This window comes from Caretta caretta, chromosome 15, assembly GCF_965140235.1.
Source record: "Caretta caretta isolate rCarCar2 chromosome 15, rCarCar1.hap1, whole genome shotgun sequence".
Lineage (NCBI taxonomy): Eukaryota > Metazoa > Chordata > Testudines > Cheloniidae > Caretta > Caretta caretta.
Window position 1 is genome coordinate 24601677 of NC_134220.1, and position 20869 is coordinate 24622545.

At 46.5% G+C, this 20869-nt stretch overlaps 1 protein-coding gene across 11 annotated transcripts in view; it reads left to right on the forward strand.

Annotated features, from left to right (window-relative positions):
• The window catches only part of NCOR2 (nuclear receptor corepressor 2), a 404021-nt gene that overhangs the window by 204250 nt on the left and 178902 nt on the right, over window positions 1–20869 (forward strand). For 10 of the 11 annotated variants that reach the window (XM_048821124.2, XM_048821129.2, XM_048821126.2 and 7 more), the window contains exon 7: window positions 14311–14367. In XM_048821124.2, the coding sequence (XP_048677081.2) occupies window positions 14311–14367 (57 nt within the window). Of the gene's footprint in view, window positions 1–13871; window positions 13992–14310; window positions 14368–20869 lie in introns of those variants that run through there. The other variant, XM_048821136.2, reaches the window with a different exon arrangement.

A 20869-nucleotide genomic window follows, 5' to 3' on the forward strand; every position in this document is an offset into this window, starting at 1 on the left:
TTGTGTCGGTGGGAATCAATAAGATGACATTTTAATTTGTTTTCTGTCTCAGTGCTTGTTCCTTCAGAAAGGCACTGCTATGTATCTATAAATACAACAGGGTGGTGGAAAATTGCAATTCAAAGGATTTTTTTTATACTCCTACTGCTCTTATGTCTGTATGGAATGTATTTCCCTGACTATCCATTTGCCCTCATAAAGCATGTTCAGCATTGCTGGTTCTTCCATAAATAAGTGAATAAATAAATAAATAAGTGAATAAATAAATAAAGCTTTTAATGTTCCCAAGTAGAATATAGCCTCTTGTTGTCTATTTAGTTCCCCTGTTGCAACAGGATTAACCCACTTGCCCTTTAAAGGGCATGGGGTGTGATTTTGATCCCATAGGGGTTTTACACCAGTGTAACTGTGACTTCAGTGGACTTATTCCTGATTTATACTGGCCAGTATACATCAGGGTGACAGTGTCAATGTGAAAACCCTGTGTTAAATAAATCTGTATCAGTAGAACACCTTTTGAATGGGGCTGTCGATTAATCGCAGTTAACTCATACAATTAACTCCAAAAAATGAATCGTGATTAAAAAACTTAATCGCATTTAATCACAGTTTTATTCACAATGTTAAATAATAGAATACCAATTGAAATGTATTAACTATTTTGGATGTTTTCCTAAATTTTCATATAAATTGTATTCTGTGTTGTAATTGAAATCAAAGTGTATATTATTTTTGATTACAAATATTTGCACTGTATAAATGATAAACAAAAGAAGTAGTATTTTTCAATTCACCTCATACGAGTATTGTAGTGCAATCTCTTTGTCATGAAAGTGCAACTTGTAAATGTAATTTAAAAAAAAATAATGGTTTTATGTGGTTACATAACTGCACTCACAAACAAAACAATGTAAAACTTCAGAGCCTGCAAGTCCACTCAGTCCTACTTCTTGTTCAGCCAACTGCTAAGACAAACAAGTTTGTTTACATTTACAGGGGATAATGCTGCTCTCTTCTTACTTACAATGTCATCTGAAAGTGAGAACACGCATTTGCATGGCACTTTTGTAGCTAGCATTACAAGGTATTTATGTGCCAGATATCCTAAACATTCGTGTGCCCCTTCATGCTTCGGCCACCATTCCAGAGGACATGCTTCCATGCTGATGACACGCGTTAAAAAAAAATGCGCTCATTAAATTTGTGACTGAACTCCTCAGGAGGGCTGAGTGTATGTTCCCTGCTCTGTTTTACCCGCATTCTGGCACATATTTTATGGTATAGGAGTCTCGAATGATGACCCAGCACATTGTTCATTTTAAGAACACTTTCACTGCAGATTTGACCAAAAAAACCAAAGATACCAATGTGAGATTTCTAAAGCAAGCTACAGCACTTTACCCAAGGTTTAAGCATCTGAAGTGCCTTCCAAAAACTGAGAGAGATGAGGTGTGGAGCATGATTTCAGAAGTCTTAAAAGAGCAACACTCCGATGTGGAAACTACAGAACCCAAACCACCAAAAAGAAAATCAACCTTCTGCTGGTGGCATCTGACTCAGAAGATGAAAATGAACATGCGTTGGACTGTACTGCTTTGGATTGTTATTGAGCAGAACCAGTCATCAGCATGGACGCATATCCCCTGGAATGGTGGTTGAAGCATGAAGGGACATATGAATCTTTAGCACATCTGGCAAGTAAATATCTTGCAACGCTGGCCATGAGAACGCCTCTTCTCACTTTCAGGTGACATTGGAAACAAGAAGTGGGCAGCATTATGTCCTGCAAATGTAAACAAATTTGTTTGTCTGATCAATTGGCTGAACAAGAAATAGGACTGAGTGGACTGGTGCTAAAGTTTTACATTATTTTATTTTTGAATGCAGGTTTTTTTGGTACATAATTCTACATTTGTAAATTCAACTTTCATGACAAAGAGATTGCACTACAGTACTTGTATTAGGTGAATTGAAAAATACTATTTCTTTTTTTACAGTGCAAATACTTGTAATCAGAAATAAATATAAAGTAAGCACTGTACACTTTATATTCTTTGTTGTAATTTAAATCAGTATATTTGAAAATGTAGAAACCGTGCAAACATGTTTAAATGAATGGTAATTTTAAAAAAAAATTTAATCGCTTGACAGCCCTACTTTTGAACATTAAAGCTGAAATAATTTTAAAAATCTAATTTACTTTGCATCATTTATTGATGTATTTATTTTATTTTTTGAGCTCTGCCTATTTGGACAACTAAACAAAAAAGACTGATTGGTTTCACTTTTGTTTCCGGTCAGTTTCACACACAGGTTCTGATGTGCTAGACAGTGAGGCCAGATTTTCCTTTTGATTGTTACAGTGGAACAGTTAAAGAGGAAAGATATATTTTTTCTTGACATTTAAAAATATGAGGTAAGCATCGTTTTAGTATTACAGATGTGTTGCAAACTGATAAAATTCAATCTTCTGAAGCACCCAGCACCTTGGAATTCTTTTGCTTTCCATCAGAGATTTAAAGCAAAATAGACTTTTGCCCTCCATCTATTATCTTCCCCCAGGATCAGAAGTTCCATGTAAGTGTGGGATTTTCTCTGTCCACTGAGAGTCATCCAGCCCAAGCGATACTGTATCCTAGGCTTTCAGAGGGGTTGGAAATAACTGCAGGAAGTGCGGTAACTCCCAGAAGCTCTGAGGAGAGGAGCGTAAGCCGTACTGTACAGAGCCTCTGACAAATAGATGCTTTCCTATAATTGTGCTGATGACTAGACTTTACTGTCACTTCCAAAGGCCTCCTTAGCATTTCAGTTTTCATTTTTTCATTTTGAATGGGAGATCACTTTGCAGTCTGCTGGCTGGGATATTTATATATAATTCCATCCCCAACCTTGAAGGTCTGCACCTCTGTCACTTGGTGTGATGGAGTATGACACACTCAGCCACAGAAACCCACTTAAAATGTCTAGCAGAAGACAAGAACTTGGAGACAAGAGTGGAACAGAAATGAGTCGGTCAGTCACGCTCTGCACAGGAAATGTTGAGAGGATTATTAATATACATCTCCAATATGACCCATTTCCCCAGTTTTCTTCTTATGCTTGATGAGTCATTTGCAAACAAAGTTGGTTGTCTGCAGCACAACGCATTGCAGATACTACGTGCTAGGTAGAATTCCAGTAACACTCTTTCAAACTTTCCAGTTGTGCTTTTGCAAGTAGAATAGCAGCGCAGAAGTCAGGGTGCCCGCAATGCCTACTTCAGGGAGTTCCCAGAGGGAGTGGTGTACATGCTCCTGAAAAGTTTTATTCTCGGCTCTTCAACTGTGGGACCAATTGATGGCTATGTGAATTCCACACATTGCGCGTTCCTTTGTTTCACAAGAGTGTTCGCATCACTGAGGAGACAGGAATAATTACCCCCTTGCTGTATTGGTGCTATAGGGATTTCATGATTCATGGAAGGGAGTTACGTCTCTCCTCTAACTCCACCCCGGTAGTCGAGATCAGACAGAAGGCTTTGATTAGCAGACCCTGGATTTGATTTTTGAGGACATTGGTCCAATACTGAGGCCTGGTCTATGCTAGAAAATTTAATGGACCCAGTTACGTCACTCAGTGGTATGAAAAATCCACACCCCTGAGTGACGTAGTTAAGCTGACCTAAGTCCTCACGTAGACTGCTAGGTGGACAAAAAAATTCTTCTAGCTAGTGCCTCTTGGGGAGGTGGATTACCTGCACCGATGAGAGAGCCCCTCCTGCCAGCGTCGGTAGCATCTACACTGACGCACTGCAGTGTTTCAAGTGTAGACAAGCCTCTGAGATTGCCACCTGCTGCATTGGCAAATCACCATCCTGCAGAACCCTAGGTGTTCCTGGGCAGTTTCCAATTCAAGTTTGGGCCAGGCCAAACCCTGCTTAGCTTGTAAGATGTGCCAAAATGCCATGGTGGTTTGACTCCAGATGAAATGCACCTGGAGTCGGGAGAAAATAAGGGTTTTCTTGGTGTCTAGAAATTAAAACCTTCCAGATGGGGGCCAGTATTGATAAGCTGCAATCCTGTCCCCAGCTATCTTTTAATCTTAATGCAGAAGACAGCATATGCAAGAGAGACCTTTACATTTGAAATAATGAAACTGTGATTATTTCGGTCTTTTGCAGAATATATGAGTTTGATTCTGATCTGAGGTTTACACCAATCTGACTGCATTGACTTCAGTGGAGTTACTTCTGATTTGCACCATTGTAACTGAGATCAGAATATGTCCTGCTGCTTTAATATACAAGTCTTGCTACCCAGCCTGTGGCAGTGAATTCATGATCTAAATGGCCAGGACAGAACGTAATCACGCAGTGAACGCTTTCAGCACTGCTCTGGGTATTCTCCTGCCTCTTTAAAGGATTTGCTTGTCTCAGTGCAGGACGTGCCTGATCCTGAATGAGAATGCTTATATTCTTAGGCATGGCCTGGCTTTGATCGCTGCATTTTCTGTCTATGAAATGCTATAAATAACCCTGAGAGCATGGTTCAGCACTGGCGGCTGAGAGTGTATATGGAAGGATGGTTGGAAAAATTCCAGGAGAACGCCCCCTTCTAATTCCGGATCCACTTTCTCAAAATAACTTCGTGTTTCCTCATCTTCAGGTTTTGGTTTTTTTCCCAAAGCTTGCTAACCCCTCTGATATATTGGGAGGTTTGGGAGTCAGAGGTTGCTGTGCTGGATTGTGATCCCTACAAGAAGCTCAGGCTGCCTGTAAATTGCTGGAATGGACCCTTTTTTCTCCCCTCCCATGCCAAGATTCAGCAAAGGGAAAACCAGGTTTGTGTTCCCAGATTGAGGGTCCCACTGAAAACCTTTGCCATGAATATTTCTAGACCTGCATGGAGATTTGCGTGGCCCCTCACGGAGCTTCTTCCATATGATGTCACCATTGTTTTCAGGAGCAGTTTAAGGGGCATAATCCTGATATTGGCAGGGGTGCCCCATCCAGCACAGAATCAGTGAGAAACAAAGGGTTAAATTGGGACTCGCCAGCCCAGTGTCCAGCAGGGGGCAATGTGGATGTAGGAGTCCTTGGGGGTATGAGGCACCAAGCCTCCAGGAGCCATGGCTGTGCTCAGACAGGATGTACAGGCCAGTGGGAATCGGTGGAGGGGACTGGTCATCCTTCCCCCTTGGAAGATGCCCATGGTGCTGTTGGAATCAGGCCAGAGCAGCCCCTGCTCTTAGCCAGAACATGGAGTGTGACTGCGGCCAGCACCTTAGATGGGCCTAAGGAGGATTTTTGTGTGCTCTGTCCCTGCTCCTCTCGTGCCCCTTAGGGCGAAGGACAGTCTAGTCCCTAGAGAGGGAAATCAGGGAGTTCATCCGGGATGTGAAGTCTGGGAAGGCAGAGTGGGGATGCTAGGGGCAGACTTTCAGTGGAGGCCCATCTTTTGGGACGTAGCTGGAAATGTAAATGGATCTCGGTGCCAGTCAGTGTTAATCCACCCCAGGTTGTTTGTGGTATGTCTGGCCCCCAGCAGCAGCCAGAGACATGACGACGCGTGGAACGGGACGCAGCAGGGAGATGCAAAGCAAACTGTGAAGCATGGTGAAAAACGAGTCCGCTCCTTGGGGCCACAGCATGGCTCGAGCTTCTCGGGCTGATGAGCACTGACCCCTTTGGGGATGCCAGTTCCCAGCACCAGGAGGTGAAAAGGAAACTGCTCACTGCGCCGGGTGTAATTCAGCGGGTTTTTAGCTCGCTGTTGTTTGTAACGCCCCGTTAGAGCTGTGACATGACACGTCTGTCCCACCCCAAATGGGAAATAACCACGCCCACCCCCTGGTGACTGCCACACGGCAGAATGAGGCCTCTTTCCAGCATACTCCGGGAAGCAGCTGGCGATCAATTCTGTGCAATTGTGCTGTTTCAGCTGCACAAGGGCGGGTAGGCCGTGATCACCATGCATTGCAGAGCCCTGCCCTGCAGGAGGCATCTGTGCACCGGGCCACCAGGGGGTACGAGGGGGATCCCCTAATGTGGCGAAGGCATTAGACTGGCAGTCAGGAGAGCTGGGTTCTATTTCCAACTCCACTGCTGGGCGACCTTGGGTCGGTCACTCCTCTGCTCTGTGCCTTTATCTTCCGACCCCTTGTCTACCTTGACTGTAAACACTTTGAGGCAGGGACTGTCCCTCCCTGTGAGCCCTGGTCTCTGTTTGGGCCTCCTGGTGCTACTGGAAAGCTCCTAAATCATTTGCCCATAGACCCCTACATCCCCATGTGAAGAGCTAATGCTTTGCCTTTTATATTCCGTCCAGTCGCACCTCGCAGTGTGTCCTTTCCTAAAAGCGTCGCAGAGGAGGCTTCTCCGCAGCCCTAGCAAGAGATCGAACTCTGCTCTCGCTTACATCGGTGCTAAATCCGGAGTCACTCCACTCAAGTAGAGTGGCTGTGGTGTAAAAGGGAGCAGAATTCTGCCCCCAAGGTGCTCCTGTGCTGCAAATGACTCCTTTCAGATGCTGAGCCACTGATGGATGGTATGTCAGGAATCTGTGCTGAGTCTGGAAAAGGGGCCATTAACTGCTGGCTGAGGAACAGTGGCGGGAATAGAAAACCAGTGGGATTTTCATTCATCGCACTAAGAACAATGCCTAGATTTGCTTGTTAATGTCTTGGTGACAGAGCAGTGGAGTGTTTCTTTGTTAAATAACACACATTCAGAACTCTGGGCTTGCTGACTGAGTGTGAGGATGGACACACTGTAGGGTTGATCATTATGGGCTCGGTATGCTCCTGATGAAATCAATAGGGAAAAAATCCCACTGCTTCACAGGGAAGTAGCATTGAGCCCTAATCCTGATCCCCATTAGGTGCCCATAGAAGGGCACAGAAGCAGTGGGGAACGGGCACCATTCTGCTGCAAAGATCCCGCTAATGCAGGAGGAGCTCTAAGCCTCCTTTGCACACTGCCCCTTCGCCTGCCTTCCTGGACCAGGCTCTTTTGTCCTCTGAGCCTGCAGAACTGGAGCGTGTTCTCCTGATGCTGTTAGTCCTTCAGCAAAAGTCTTATATTAGGAGTGTGGGGAAACTTTGGATAGCTAATAGATGTCAGTAACATCTCTGCCACCCAGCTCTTGCCTCTGCCTGTGTGGCCTTTTAAATAGCTTGTTACAGTTGTGTTAGGATCTGATAAATGCAGCAAGGAGCATCAGCAATTACATTGTGTGTCAAGTGTTAATCAGGCAGCTTTCGGGATAGGCATTGCTCGCTGTACATACAGCGAGATGCCGTGCCCAGAATACTTTCCCCAGCACTGTTACATTCTGGAGATGTGTACGTTAATCAGTTAACGCGAGAGGAACGATGTCAGTCCTTTTGATTCTCAGCTACGTTCTCCCTGCAGTGTTTTGCCTCTGGTCATCTCGTTAAGTTGTCTAACTATGACAAGTGTGTCAGCCAAACACATTCAGCTTTATTCTGAGTTAATCTCCTCATACGCACAGGCTTTCAGCAATATCGGCCTATATACACGGCGTCTGATTGTGCCAGGACATCTTGATTTTGTGCACCGGTATCTGTGATAATGGGCCTTCGCAGTGAAAGACTGCCTCTTAATTTTGTGGGCACGATCTTATGCCTGCAATTAATTGCACCTGTGGTTAATCGGTGTGACGTTTTGTACCAGGCGTGTGCCAGAGTCCGTGTTGGTAAGCCAACAGGTGGATGCTTAAGGAGAAATTCGTGCACACTCATGCACAGCTAGCTAGATGCCTACGTTGCACAGCATGGGATTTTTCAAAGCACTCAGAGTTGGCCTAACTCTGCTCCTATTGACAATTTCACCCACTGTTTTTAAGCGTCCATACGTTTTTAGTACCGCTGCATCAATATTCTCCAAGATCCTAGTGTTCTATAGATCTCCCAGAGACCTGGAAATTCTTGGCTCATTGGGGTTAAACTTCTAAATGTTTAATATTGACAAGTCCAGGGACAGGCTTAACTCATACAAATTAGTGAGGATGAATGCACAGCCATGGAAACACATATATTACTTAACATGCAGAACTAACATGTAGTGACCTTTGTCAGATGGGTGCCCAAGCCTCAGAGTGTGCAGCTCACTAATGGCATTGATAGACTCCAGTTGGCTTTTGTTGACTGGTTTGTATTAGTTACAGAACAACTGAGGCTTGTTTAACTTCCATTTCCTCCCCTCTTTTTAAAAAAAGAAAGAAGACTAGAAATTAAATGCAATAACTTCAACAGCGCAATATGAAAAGTTGTCAGTTGGGGTGAACTGGTTTTAAGGTTGAATCCTAAGCATTACATGACAGTCTTTTTAATTATGTCATCACATAGACCAGTGGTCCCCAACCTTTCTGTGGGAATAGCACGTTCCCAGAAGACTGTGGCGGGCGCCGGACACCCCACCGCCGGAGAACCGCCCGCTGGAATCCCGCCGAGAGGCGGCGGCGGAAGAAGCGTCACCACCGAAATGCCGCCGAGAAACGGTAACGCCTCTAGGTGTCTCCGCTTCTCAGCAGCATTTCGGCGGCCAGTTCCCCAGTGGCTGCGCTCGGCGGCGGGGTGTCCTGCGGGTGCACAAAAATGCCCTGGCAGGCGCCATGGCACCCACAAGCACCGCGTTGGGGACCACTGACATAGACTTTCTCAGGCATTAGTATAATGGTTTTAGTTTTTGGAACTTTAGATACATGTGTATCTAAAATGTATGCCGATGTAAAGTCATGTAATTATAGTCTGTTCCAACGTCTGTGTGTAAGGGGCGGAGTTAAGGTGGTTGTGTTCAACCGTAGCTCGATGTGCAGCCATTGCAGTGGTTTATTTTTGCATGAGATTATGTTCTGCTACAGCAGTGGTGAAGCATGGTGGGGGTAGTTTAACTTTATAATGAGATGCTACATTTAATTTCACAGGTAGGGATCTATACAACTGCAATCTATGGAGCTGTGATGGCATTATATGAACAGTGCTGGCTACAGAATGGTGTGTTTTCCCTTCTTAATGAATCTGGCAGGAAATCTACAGTACAAGCCATTGTTTCCTAACGGAAGGGATCTCGCATGGAAAAGTCCCTTTTTGGCAGTTTTCCCTTTTTATGAGTAGGGATAAACGTTTTTCTTATCATGCAGGCCATATGTTACATCCCATTGATACAGTGCTTTACAAACGGTAGCATTGGTGTTCATGGAGACGTTCCCTGGCTGTGGTCCGTAGATCACTTGCTGGTAGCCCCATGAGGCTGACTTCTCCTTGTTCCCAGTTGTGAAATGGCAATTAAAGAAGCTAAAAATACCATATTACTGCATCAAGCTGTTTTCCCATGTAAGCTGTGGCCTGTGGGTGCCACAGGGGTGTGGTAAGGTGCGAGGGCAAGTTGGATGATCTCTCTTCAGATGTGGCACATGCTGCGGAAAGAGTGTGAGAACCGTGGTGTTAGTGGGGATCCTAAATTCTTGTCCACTGTCACAGCCGTCTCTCGTAGAGCGGGGGAGCTTCCAGCTAGCATCCCACTTTCATTAGTTGGGGAGCAGAGCGGCCGTACGGGGTTAAAGCAAAAGACACTTCGAGAGGGCAGCCTTCTCCATAGTGTGTACTTCAGCCTGATAGTTTGGCTTGTATGGTTTCTTAGCTACCTGACTGACCTGTTAGTGGAGCTGATCTTTTAGCTTTCAGGTTAGAGTTTGTGCTTTTGGAGCCTAAGCATGAGAGTTCAAATCCTCCGCTTCCTCCCAGTGTAGCTGATGGGGCATGTCTGCCTCAAATAGCCGAGCCCGACAAGAGGAGTTTAAAGACGCTTCGTGCACAAGAATAAATACCATTGTGTTGTGTAAAAAGCAACATTTTCTTTTTAATCAAACAACATGCTGTAATCAAGTCCCGTTTAAGGCAAATATTTTCTTTGTCTTTTCATCGAATTCATACATTCCAAGGCCAGAAGGGACCATTGTGATAATCTAGTATAACACCAGGCCATGCCGGGGAGAGAGCCATTACATTCCCAAATATATGTCGCAAGATACATTCTGGCAACTTCACAGATATTCAGGGACTAGCAGAATCCTCAGCACCGAGGTGTTTTCACGGAGATTTTGATGGATGAAATGCAAGACAATTAAGCTGCATCTCTTCACTGCTAGTTTGCTGTTTGTAGCTAATTGAATTGCATCACTGGTCGCTGAAGTGATCTGGGGTTGACTGGAATATAGCCTGCCTTGGTGAGAACAGAAACCAAGTGTAGATAATACAACTGACCACTGGGTGGCTTCCATGTCTGCGAGATAAACCCAGCTCTGAATGCTGGCATCATCTTTTTTGCAAATCTGTGGTGGGACAGATTGTTGGTCGTTACTTATAACGTGCTATCGCACCCCCAACCCCGCTACAGACTTTGAAGCACCCCTCCCTCTATAGGGAATGGTCATGTATCAAATGACCCAAACAAAAGAGACTTGGAAAAACAGGGGAAATCAAATAGTCATCTCAGGGATTTGGCTTCCCAGACATGGCCCTGCCAGTGAGAAAGCCTTGCCCCCTGCCTGACAATCACAGCCTCACCGATTTCAGTTGTCTTGGTGGAGCATAGAGTGAAATGTGGGCCTGCATCTACCATGGCCCTAGACTAAAAGGCTTGATATTGTGGTAAGGGGACCTCGAAGTGTGTCCGATGGCTCTCTGCCAGCTAGTGCTGTGTGCAGATTATAGGCACCACTGATTCCCAGGCAGACAGCTGTGAGCTGCACATGCAGCAGCTACTGGATCATCTTCAGGGGATGCCCAAGAAGGAGCAAATGGCAAAAATCTAGCCGGGCATGGTCCACCTTTGAGAGGAAAGTCTGTCTGGGCATTGAGAGAGTTGGCCTTGCTGAGCTCCATCCCAACATTATCTGTTAGCCTCTTAGTTTTGAGTTTAGCGATTCCTCCTGGTCCTGCGTATTGTAGGTAGACTTTTATACTGGGCTAAATATGCAAGAAAGGGGCGACCCAAAGAACCATGTATTTTTTGCAGCATGTTTCTCTTTGCCCTTTGCTGGAACTGCATTTATTTGTGTTTACAAATTAACTTTCTCCTTCCTCTCTCTCCACCTGCTGGATCCATCAGTGAAGTCACAATCCTCCGCTTATGACGTCACACACAATCCCCATGAAGTGTCTCCACTGGGGGACCAGCAAGGGGAAACAATCCTTTGTTAATGAGGAGAGTGACAAGGAACCTTGTTAGAAACACACAGAGAAAATGTTAGGTGAGCGTTATCGTTAGGGGAAAAGACTGTCCTTTCCAGAGACTGATGTTCCTGGTTCATCTCTGGAACAAGTACAGCCCAGGCAGGCAGCAATGCAATCTCTCCACACTGAATCCACCCACTTGCCTCACCCCAGAGCTGGATGGTCCACATCTGGGGATGACAGGACAGTTCCTTCATTTGCCAGCCATGGCGCCGGTTGCGCTGGTGGTTTCTGTGATGTGGATACCGTTCCACTAAGAACAAGCCTGCTGCACCAACTCAGTTCACAGCGGCCACTTAATAGGCAACGGACAGTTCAGGGAGGGGAAGGGGGGAATGAGACCCCACCAAGGCACCTTTTAAAATCTCTTGCATGTTTTCTTCACTTGGCAGGAGTCCCTCTCCCAACCCCATCTGGGCTGGCTGCATAGTTTACTAGCACCTCGATTCCACTCTGTGCTTTCGGTTAGGGCCCTTCACACCTGTTTTTTTATTTGCTGTACTCTAGTTGCAAGAGCCGTGAGCCAGGCTGCAGCTTGTAGCTGGTTTATTGGGTGGTAGTTCAAATGCAAACCAATGTGATGGCCCCATGCTGGGCCAGACTAGCCTTTGAGTATCAGGGGGAGCCTGTGAATATTGGGGATGGGGCACTGGCCTTTCAGAGTGAGGGTGGAAATACCAGGGCTGGCTCTGCTCTCATGTCCCTCATTTCATGCTGGCGTAACACCACAGCTTTCAGTGAGTTGCTCCTGGCCTTATGCTGGGGTGAGTGAGGTCAGAAGCAGACCCCTGTTGTATCTGGAAATTAGAGACAGGGAAGGGGTTGCTATAAAATTCCCGGAGCCAAGTCTCACCTCTGCACCCAGCCAGCTGTCTGCTTCTCCTCTAAGCATTGCTTGGGTGTTAGCTTGGTGGAGCTTATCCCTGCCTCAGCTGCTCTGGGGGTATTTTCCCCTTCAGCATCCCCTGGAGTGGGAAGGGGTGTGCCAGGAATATGTTTTATCTGTATCTCTCAGCAGGCCATGGCTATGGGGCTGTCTAGTGAATAGAGTGCTGGTCTGGGGCTGGAGAGATCTGGGTTGTATTCCTGGCTCTGCTGTTGACCAACCTTGCCCAAATCATTTAAATGCTCTGTGCCTCAGTTTCCCCACCTGTAAAATGGGGGTCATGATATTGACCTCCGTAGTAAAGTTCTCTGAGCTCTACTGATGAAATGTGCTGTGTACGAGCTGCATGCTGGTGGTGGTATTACTCTTCCTGGTGAGGAAGGCTCTTTTGCTGCATGATTCAGTTATATTGGGGTGATGTTAGCTGAATTAGTTCCAGATGACAACAATGTGAGAGGAGAATCCGTCTCATTGCACCCACACATCCTGCAGCCCCTGGAATAGTTTGAAACTCATCCTGGTTTGCTGGGCAAATTTTCATTTGTCAGGTGAGCTCTCTGGTTAGTGGATGGTTAGCCCGGGCTGGTTAGTGGATGACTGCAGACATGAGCTCCTTCTTTGTTCCTGGGACCAAACCTGCAAAAGTGCTCACATGCAAATCAGCTCTTCTGTGTGGGTGTGCAAGGAATTTCCACACCTTTTGATCTGCATTTGCACTTTTGGGGCTCTGCCCTGATGATGAAGGGAATAGATAGTTATAAATCTTGGGAAACATAATAAAGCCCTTGCATTTGCTGGATGAGGGTCGAGGTGAGCTGTCAGCACGGCATGTGGGGGATTAGCGAGGCATCTCCCATCACAAAACATTGTAAGTGCATCCAGCTGTGGACAGGCATCAGCGTGAGAGGGTTATGTGCTTTGCTGTCAGAGAGGGCCCCGTATCGGCCCCCTCGATCTAAATACCCCAAAAGTTGAAATCCTGATCCAAATTTGGCAATTTATAGTGCACTTAACGGAAACCCTGCCCTCAGGCTGCCCAGCCTGGAGAGTGTTTGAAATTCAGATCCCAAGCTTGTGGCTCTAGCCCATCTCTCAGGTGAACGTGCTTCAAGAAGGATTTTTTCGACTCCGCTGTGTTTTAAAACCCTGGGGGAGCTGATGGCGCTCCCCATGCTAAGCCCTTCTAGGCAGCAGTGGAATTTTATTCCCCCCACCTTCTAACCCTCTTGAATGCTTAAAATTCTATGTTTTATTTTATTAAGTGTGTATAAAAATCCATCTCCGCAGCCCCTGATACTGCCAGGTGTTTTGTTTTATGTGATCAGTGCTGGGTAACCTCAGCAGCGTAAAGCGATCCAGACTTATCGGGCTGTTGGTACCAATCACTGAGAAGCCTGGCTTTGCAAGGAAGAGAGCTTTTGACGAACATGTCATCTTTTATTTAGCTCCCCCACCCCCGCCTCCCCTGCAGTGAACCCCTGGCTCTTTTCAGGCCTGTTTAATTAGTAACCACTGAGCACAGGATGAGACATGTTCCCGCTCTCCTAGCAAGTGCCAGGTAGTTTGGCCGGGGAGCGGGGGATGTGTGTTGTACTGCGGAGGGGAGAGGGAAGCTAGCAAGGGAAGGAGCTAAGGGCAGCTCAGATGCAATGATCACATGTTCAGTGAGAGGATGAATCCTGGAAAGGGCATCTCTCTCTGTCTCTGCCTGCTCCCTCTCCCGCCCTCTCATGCTGCACTCGTGCTGAGGTAATTGTACAGAATCCAGCCGCCTGCAAAGCGAAAGAGAATTCAGTTGCTACTGTGAGCAGCCGAAGGGCTCCTGAATGAGCGAGCGCTGAGGACGAGGGGGCGGCTGGGGCAGCATGGAGTAGGTTCCGGCGTCTGGATTGTTTTCTGCAGCTCCTCTGCAGACTGTGCAGGTTAAACTGAGCCAGCGGTGCCCTTTGCCTGCAGTGCTGTGTTGCGGATCTGGGAGCTCTGCTGCTTTTAGCCTTTTCTTTCCCCTGGCACCTTGGTGGGGGGTAGCGGAGGAGGGGGGGTTGGAGTGGGGGTTGAGTTTAGCAGCAGTTTAAAAAAACTGAACAAAAGGTTTTGAGCAGGGAGAAAAATGAACCCTGGGACTGAAATTCTGATCGGCGAGAGAAATAACTTCTCTTCCTGTCCCCTCCCCCCCCTCTTCTTTGCAGAAAAAAGCAGAAGCGGCCCACAGGATCCTGGAAGGATTGGGCCCCCAAGTGGAACTGGTAAGTCGTGTCTCACAGTGCGGGGATTTGGAGGGCAGCCAACTTCGTAGAGGTCTTGGAGACCGGCGCACCATCCTGTGTGTATGTGTAAGCCATAAGAAGGAAGTGTTCTGCTGGCCAGAACATGTCACTGGTGTGCACCAAAGGAGGAAGCAAAGCAGATAGGATGAATAATCTCTCTCTCACACACACACACTCACACCCCACCCCAGGTAGCTGTGTTCTGGGAGCCTTAGCCCGTTTTCCCTGCTTCTACCTCAGACGAAGGCAGAACGGCGGGAGGGACTTACCCCAAACTTCATTGGTGCCTGATGCTGCCGTTGTGAATCCGTGATGCTAATGTTGTCCTCCACCACGTTCCTGGTCCTATGCGTTCAGCACCTCAGTGGCTGGTGAACATCAGGATGCCGTGTGTGAACGATCTCATTGTGGGTCCCCCTCCCCAGCACAGTTATAATAGGATCGCATGGGGGAGGGGGGCAGGAGAGGTGTCAGAGGAGTATGTTCCAGAAGTGCTAGTTCTAGATTGGAGTGACCTGTCAGCAGTAATTATGTGAAGTTGTAAGAGTCCAGCTCCAGTCTCTCTCAGCTGCATGTCGTACTTGTGGGAGCAGTGAAAATTCCATCAGCGTTATCCATGGTTGCTGTCAAATTCAGCTGTCCCCTCCCATCTACCCAACACACCCTGCTCTGTCTCCAGCAATGCAAGTGACTATATGATTCCTGAGCTGTAGGTGAAAACAGCTCCTTGCGGGGCACTGTGTTGGGGCTTCCCAGGAGAACTCCCTCTACACTATACAAAGGGAGCAGCTGGATGTGGGGAGGATTGGGTCCTGTATCACGCTGAGCACCTTTAGCAAGATGCTGAGACCCCTTAGCACCCACTGACTGCAGCCTTGCACAGACCGGTACTTTTAGGTAAAGTGTGTGTGTTGGAATCTGCCAGATGACTAGCCCTTGGGAAGATGGGGGCGGCAGGGAGCTGTCCTTGCCAGTTTTAATTCAGAAGTGTTTGGGATAGCATGGCATTAATCTCGTGTGTGTGTGTGTGTGTGTGTAAAATATATATTAGCTTTCTTGTGACACTTCCTGTGTGTACACACACACAGGAGGTGTCACAAGGAAGTTAATGATCCCCCGGTTCACATCTCAGTTAGGGAGATGGTGCATAATTGTGTCTGCTTGTAGTCCCCAAGGAGTTAATCCCGTCAGAGTCTCTCTCTGCTTCTCAGGTTGGCTGTGTCGGGGATTGGTGCTGGTACTTTAAATGTGGTGTGTTTAAATAATAAATAAATGGTACCTGGTGGTGGTTACTGAGGCTAAGCCTGTCTCTCTTTCCCAGCCTAATCACTGTCCGTTCCAGCCCCACTTCTGAGGGGGGCATGGAAACCTGGCCTGTACGCACATGCTCCAGAACGGGGCTTACGTTCTTTTCATCCCCCACTCCCTGCCATGTTGTGATTAGCACAACAGGACCCCAGCCATGACAAGGGCCCTCGAGAAGCTACTGGGACTCAAGAAATAATGTTCATACGCAGCTACTCTTCTGTATCAGAAAGGAAATTACCTCAGGAAGGAGGACAGAGCTTTCCATGCCTGCCTCGCTTGGTATTCCTCCTCTTTAGAAGGTCTGGTGATATAGGCACATACAACAGTCCTAGGCGACCCTCAAGCCTGAGAGTTTCTTGTGCCGCTCTGGGTCCCTTGGAGCCAGTTGCATGAGAAAGGGCTGCAGAATTTTCCTGAGTTCACTTGAAATACAGCTGTGAGAATTGCTCCTGGCTTCGCTGTGGGCATGGCGGTCTCACTAATATTTGTTCAAGAGTGCTCTGGTTACTATAGTCAAACAGAGGTGGTGACAGATAAACGTCTGCTTGATCAGGAGGCAGCTTGCCAGGTGCTGATTGCTCAAAGCAAGAGGTCACGGAGGAAATTGGTTAGTCAAAACTGAGAGAGGCAGAGGTCATACAAAACCACGGATTGCAATCTGGGGCTGAGGGGAACATCCTGATAGCGTTAAGGTGTTAATGGCAGGGTTGAATCCAGAGCTCCACCTCCTCAAGGTAGCGATTGTTTTTGTTTCCAATCCTGGTGGGCAGACAGATTGGCAGTTTGAACATTGCAGTGCATTGGAGCTCTCATTTGACTTCATTTTCACTATAGCCAAGTCCCCCATAACAAATGTAACTGTCTTCTCGTTTTTCCGAGTGGACGTTTTCCAGAAGGAATAGGCTGTGCTCATCTTACCTTAGGGAAATGCTGATTTGGATCCGTCACCCTTGCTTCTCTGCCCAATTTGGTATTTACAAAATCTCTTTCTGTGGGCTGTTTATGGCCGTAAGGAACGACCGAGTTTGCTCAACCAGTGCACAGTTAATTCTGAAGCATTTTACTGTTGGTGATCACCGATGAGATTATTGTATTTCTTATGGATGGGGGATGTCTCTCTTTCTTTGACTGTGGGGACAGATTTAGGATGATGTGGATATTGGGCAGATGAAAGTTTCTAGCCTATGAGCATATAATAAGTGATGTGTTGAACTTGATGTTGCGGTTTTAGAGTTCCATATTTCTTAATGTTTGGGTTTCTTTTCAAGTGCTGTGTGGAATGGCATGTCATTATCTCAAAGCACCCTAAACTGTTAGTTAACAAAAAATTTTGTGGATACAGTGGTGTTGTAGCTGTGTTGGTCGCAGGATACTAGAGAGACAAGTTGGGTGAGGTAATAAGATATTCGATAGTGTCTCTCAAATTTTCCTTGTGGCAGTATAAGAAAAAGCAGCAGAAGTTGGTGACATTACTTAAACTGATGTATTTGCAAGGCTCTGTGTGCACAAGAATATATCATAACCCATAAGCAGCCGAACCACCATTACTCCCTCCCCTTCCACCAGGAACTGGTGTTTACATGACTCATCAAACCCCTGTCGGTTCAATCTCAGTTTACCCAATCACACTGAAGAAAGGCATGTTCATTTATCAATATGTTTTCTCACCCTTCGTTCCAGTCCCCATACAGGAGCTCACGGCAGAAGTGCGCTGCAAAGTCGCTCCAGCCTTCCTGCAAAGAGATCCCCTCCAGTTCTATTGTTGATCAGGAGGGACATGCGGATGTGATGCAATAGAGTCTCCACTTGGGTTTTTCTCTTCCCAGCGCAGGCATTGATTCTGAGGATGGACTTACCCTCTCGAAGTTACCTGGATTTAGTAGGACAGATGCCTGTTTCCCCTGCAGCTTTCCAAACTTGAATTAGTCAGCCGGCTCTTTGCCTGCACTTCAGCGAGCAGATTTGGGTGGGTTAGTGTTAGAAATGTGCACTGGGGAAGGGAAGCTGCTGTTAACCTGGCTCCTGACTGGGTCATACCTGTCTTGTCTTGTAAGCCATTGCATTGCCAATGGAGGTTGCTACAGCATCCTTGTAGCACATACATTGCCTGAGATACAGTTGTAGTTTGTTGCACTTCTGCATCATGACGCAGACCACCAGTACTGCCCCCAGAATTTCATCAGCCATTTTGTCACCCTATCATCCAGTTTATTTAGATCCCTTTGTAACTCTTCACAGTCTGCTTTGGGCTTACCTATCTTGAGTAATTTTGTATCATCTGCAAACGTTGCCAGCTCACTGTTCACCCCCTTTTCCAGATCATGTTTGAATATTTTGAACAGCACAGGTTCCATTTCAGATCTTTTGGGGACCCCACTATTTACCTCTCTCCATTGTGAAAACTGATAATTTATTGCTGCCTTTTATTTCCTATCCTTTAGCCAGTTAATGATCCATAAGAGAACCTTCTCTGTTATCCCATCACAGCTTACTTTGAATAAGAGACTCCTTTCAAAGGCTTTCTGACAGTCCAAGTACACTATATTGACTGGGTCACCCTGGCCCACATGTCTGTTGACACCCTCAAAGAATTCTAATAGATTGGTGAGGTATGATTTCCCTTTACAAATGTGTGATTTGTCCTCCAACATATTGTGTTTATCTAAGTGTCTGATAATTTTGTTCTTTATTATAGTTTTAAGCAATTTGACTGATACTGCCTGTAATTGCCAAGTTCGCCTCTGGAGCCTTTTAAAAAAAAAAAGGCATTATGTTAGCTATTCTTAAATCGTCCTCTGTACCAGATGACTTGAACGATAGGTTACGTACCACAGCTAATTCTGCAGTTTCACATTTGAGTTCCTTCAGAACTCTTGGGGGAATACTATCTGGTCCCGGTGACTTATTACCGTTCAATTTTTCTATTTGTTCCAAAACCACCTCTAATGACACCTCAATCTGGGACAATTCCTCAGATTAGTTACCTAAAAAGAAAGGCCCACATCTCCCCCACATTCTCTGCCGTGAAGACCAATGCAAAGAATTCATTTAGCTTCTCCACAACGGCCTTGTCTTCCTTGAGTGCTCCTCTAGCCCTCAACCATCGAGCGGCCACGTTCCTGCTTCTGATGTACTTAAATTTTTTTTTGGTCTTAGTTTTTGTGTTTTTTTGCTAGTTGTTCTTGAATTCTCTCTTGGCTTACCTTATTATACGTTTACACTTAACTTGCCAGAGTTTATGCTCCTTTCTATTTTCCTCACTGGGATTTGATTTCCAGTTTTTAAAGGATGCCGCTTTGCTTCTGAACTGTCTTGTATTCTCCTGTTTAGCTATGGTGGGTTTTTTATGGTTGTCTTACTGTTTTGTTTTTTTTTATTGGGCGTATATGTTTAGTACAGGGGCTGGATCTTTGAAAAACAAGCTTCTAGGACAGACTGTAGTAGTATCCTACTATAGACTGAAAATGTCCATTGAATGGGTGTGGCAGGGTCTTAGATGCTGAAAAAATCGTTGAGAGAGAGAGAGACGCTGAGCCAGTAGAAAAGCCATTAGCCCAAGCCTTTCAAAGGTTGTGGGATGGGGAATCTGATAAACACAGGCCAAACCAGTCTTTTATCTCTTTGTCATGGCTCTTTTCATTAGTTTAAAGTGAAACAAAATTACATTCAACCCTCAGTTTAACCTCCATTACCATGGAGAGTGAACATGGCTGGTTTGTATTTAACCATGTTCAGAATATAGACTTCAACCATAAGCCATCCATCATGCGCACTCCTGGCTGTTTGACCACGCCTTGCCACAGATGTTAAATCGCTCGCAGATGGTTTAGTGAAACTTTATGGATATATTGCCTGCACAGTTGGATGGCGTTTCTGTGGTTAGACAGAGATTGTGTTCATCAGTTGCTGTTTGCGGCTGGGCAGTGGTTGGCTTTATTAACACAGCGTGGGGTGTGCTCACAGACCCTTATCTTTAGAATTAGGCCAGTGACTAGACATGTTGATTTGGTTATGATCCTGAATTCATGGTAGTCTCTTTTGGTACTCGGGCTGCGTCCTGGTGCCATTCTCCAGCAATCTCTGGTGCACTTGTGGCTCCCTGGCTGAGATCCCCGATCCCCCCAAACCCCACCCCCCCAGTCAAAGCCAGCAAGCGACTGCTGGGGTGTGGTATGACCAAACCTTTGTGATAAATGTATTTCATGCCCCTAAGCCAGGGCTTTCATCATCTCAGAAAGATTTACCCATGTCCCTGATCTGGGAAAGGCCGACGTGTACTCATGCTTTACTCACTAGTGCACAGTTAATCTAGGTTATGCCTCCGGCATCACCATGAATAGCCATGGTGCCACTTCGGTGACTCCCCGTCCATGGATGACAGGTGGCAATGCTTGACATGACCATTAATCCCGGAGGCATAGGATTTAGTGACTGACTACATGCCACCCTGCAAGAGCGCCTTCCCTCCCAGAATCTCCAAGCACTTTATACACACAAATGGATGAAGGGGTCAGGTCACCCTCCGCAGGAGGTGGCATGTCCTCATCCCACTGATGGAGAAACCGAGGCACAGCAGTTAAGCGACTTGCCCAAGGTTGCAGTGTGGGTGAGAGAGAGCCAGGAATAGGACACAGATCTCCTGACTCACCACTGCGTGTTCTAATCACTAGGCAGTGCAAGGACGGGTGGCCCAGTGGGTAGGGCTCTAGCTCGGGACTTGACATCTGGGTTCGGTTCCCTTTTCTGGTACAGATTTCCTGTGTGACCCTGGACTGAGTCACTTAGTGTCTGTGTGCATCAGTTCCCCATTGGTAACACGGGGAGAACAGCACTGCCCTGCTTCCCACGGGTGTTGTGAGGATAAGTACTTTAAAGATTGATGTGCTCCGATCCAGTGGTGATAACCCCGAGACAGACCAAATCCCAATGCAGTTGGAACCCGAGGGCTCTGTCTTTCTTCTGAGTGGCACCAGCATCTGACCCTCCCTGTGGCTGGCTCCCTTGGAGGCTAAGTCGGCTTTCCTTGAGTAGACATAACAATTTGCAGCACACACTGTTTTTCCCCCACCCCCTTCTCCTATCCTCCCCCGTGTCATATGTTCCAAGGTGCACTGCATTTTCGGTAAGTGAATAACACTCAGCTCCCCCCACCTCCCTGTGCTGTGCTGTATGG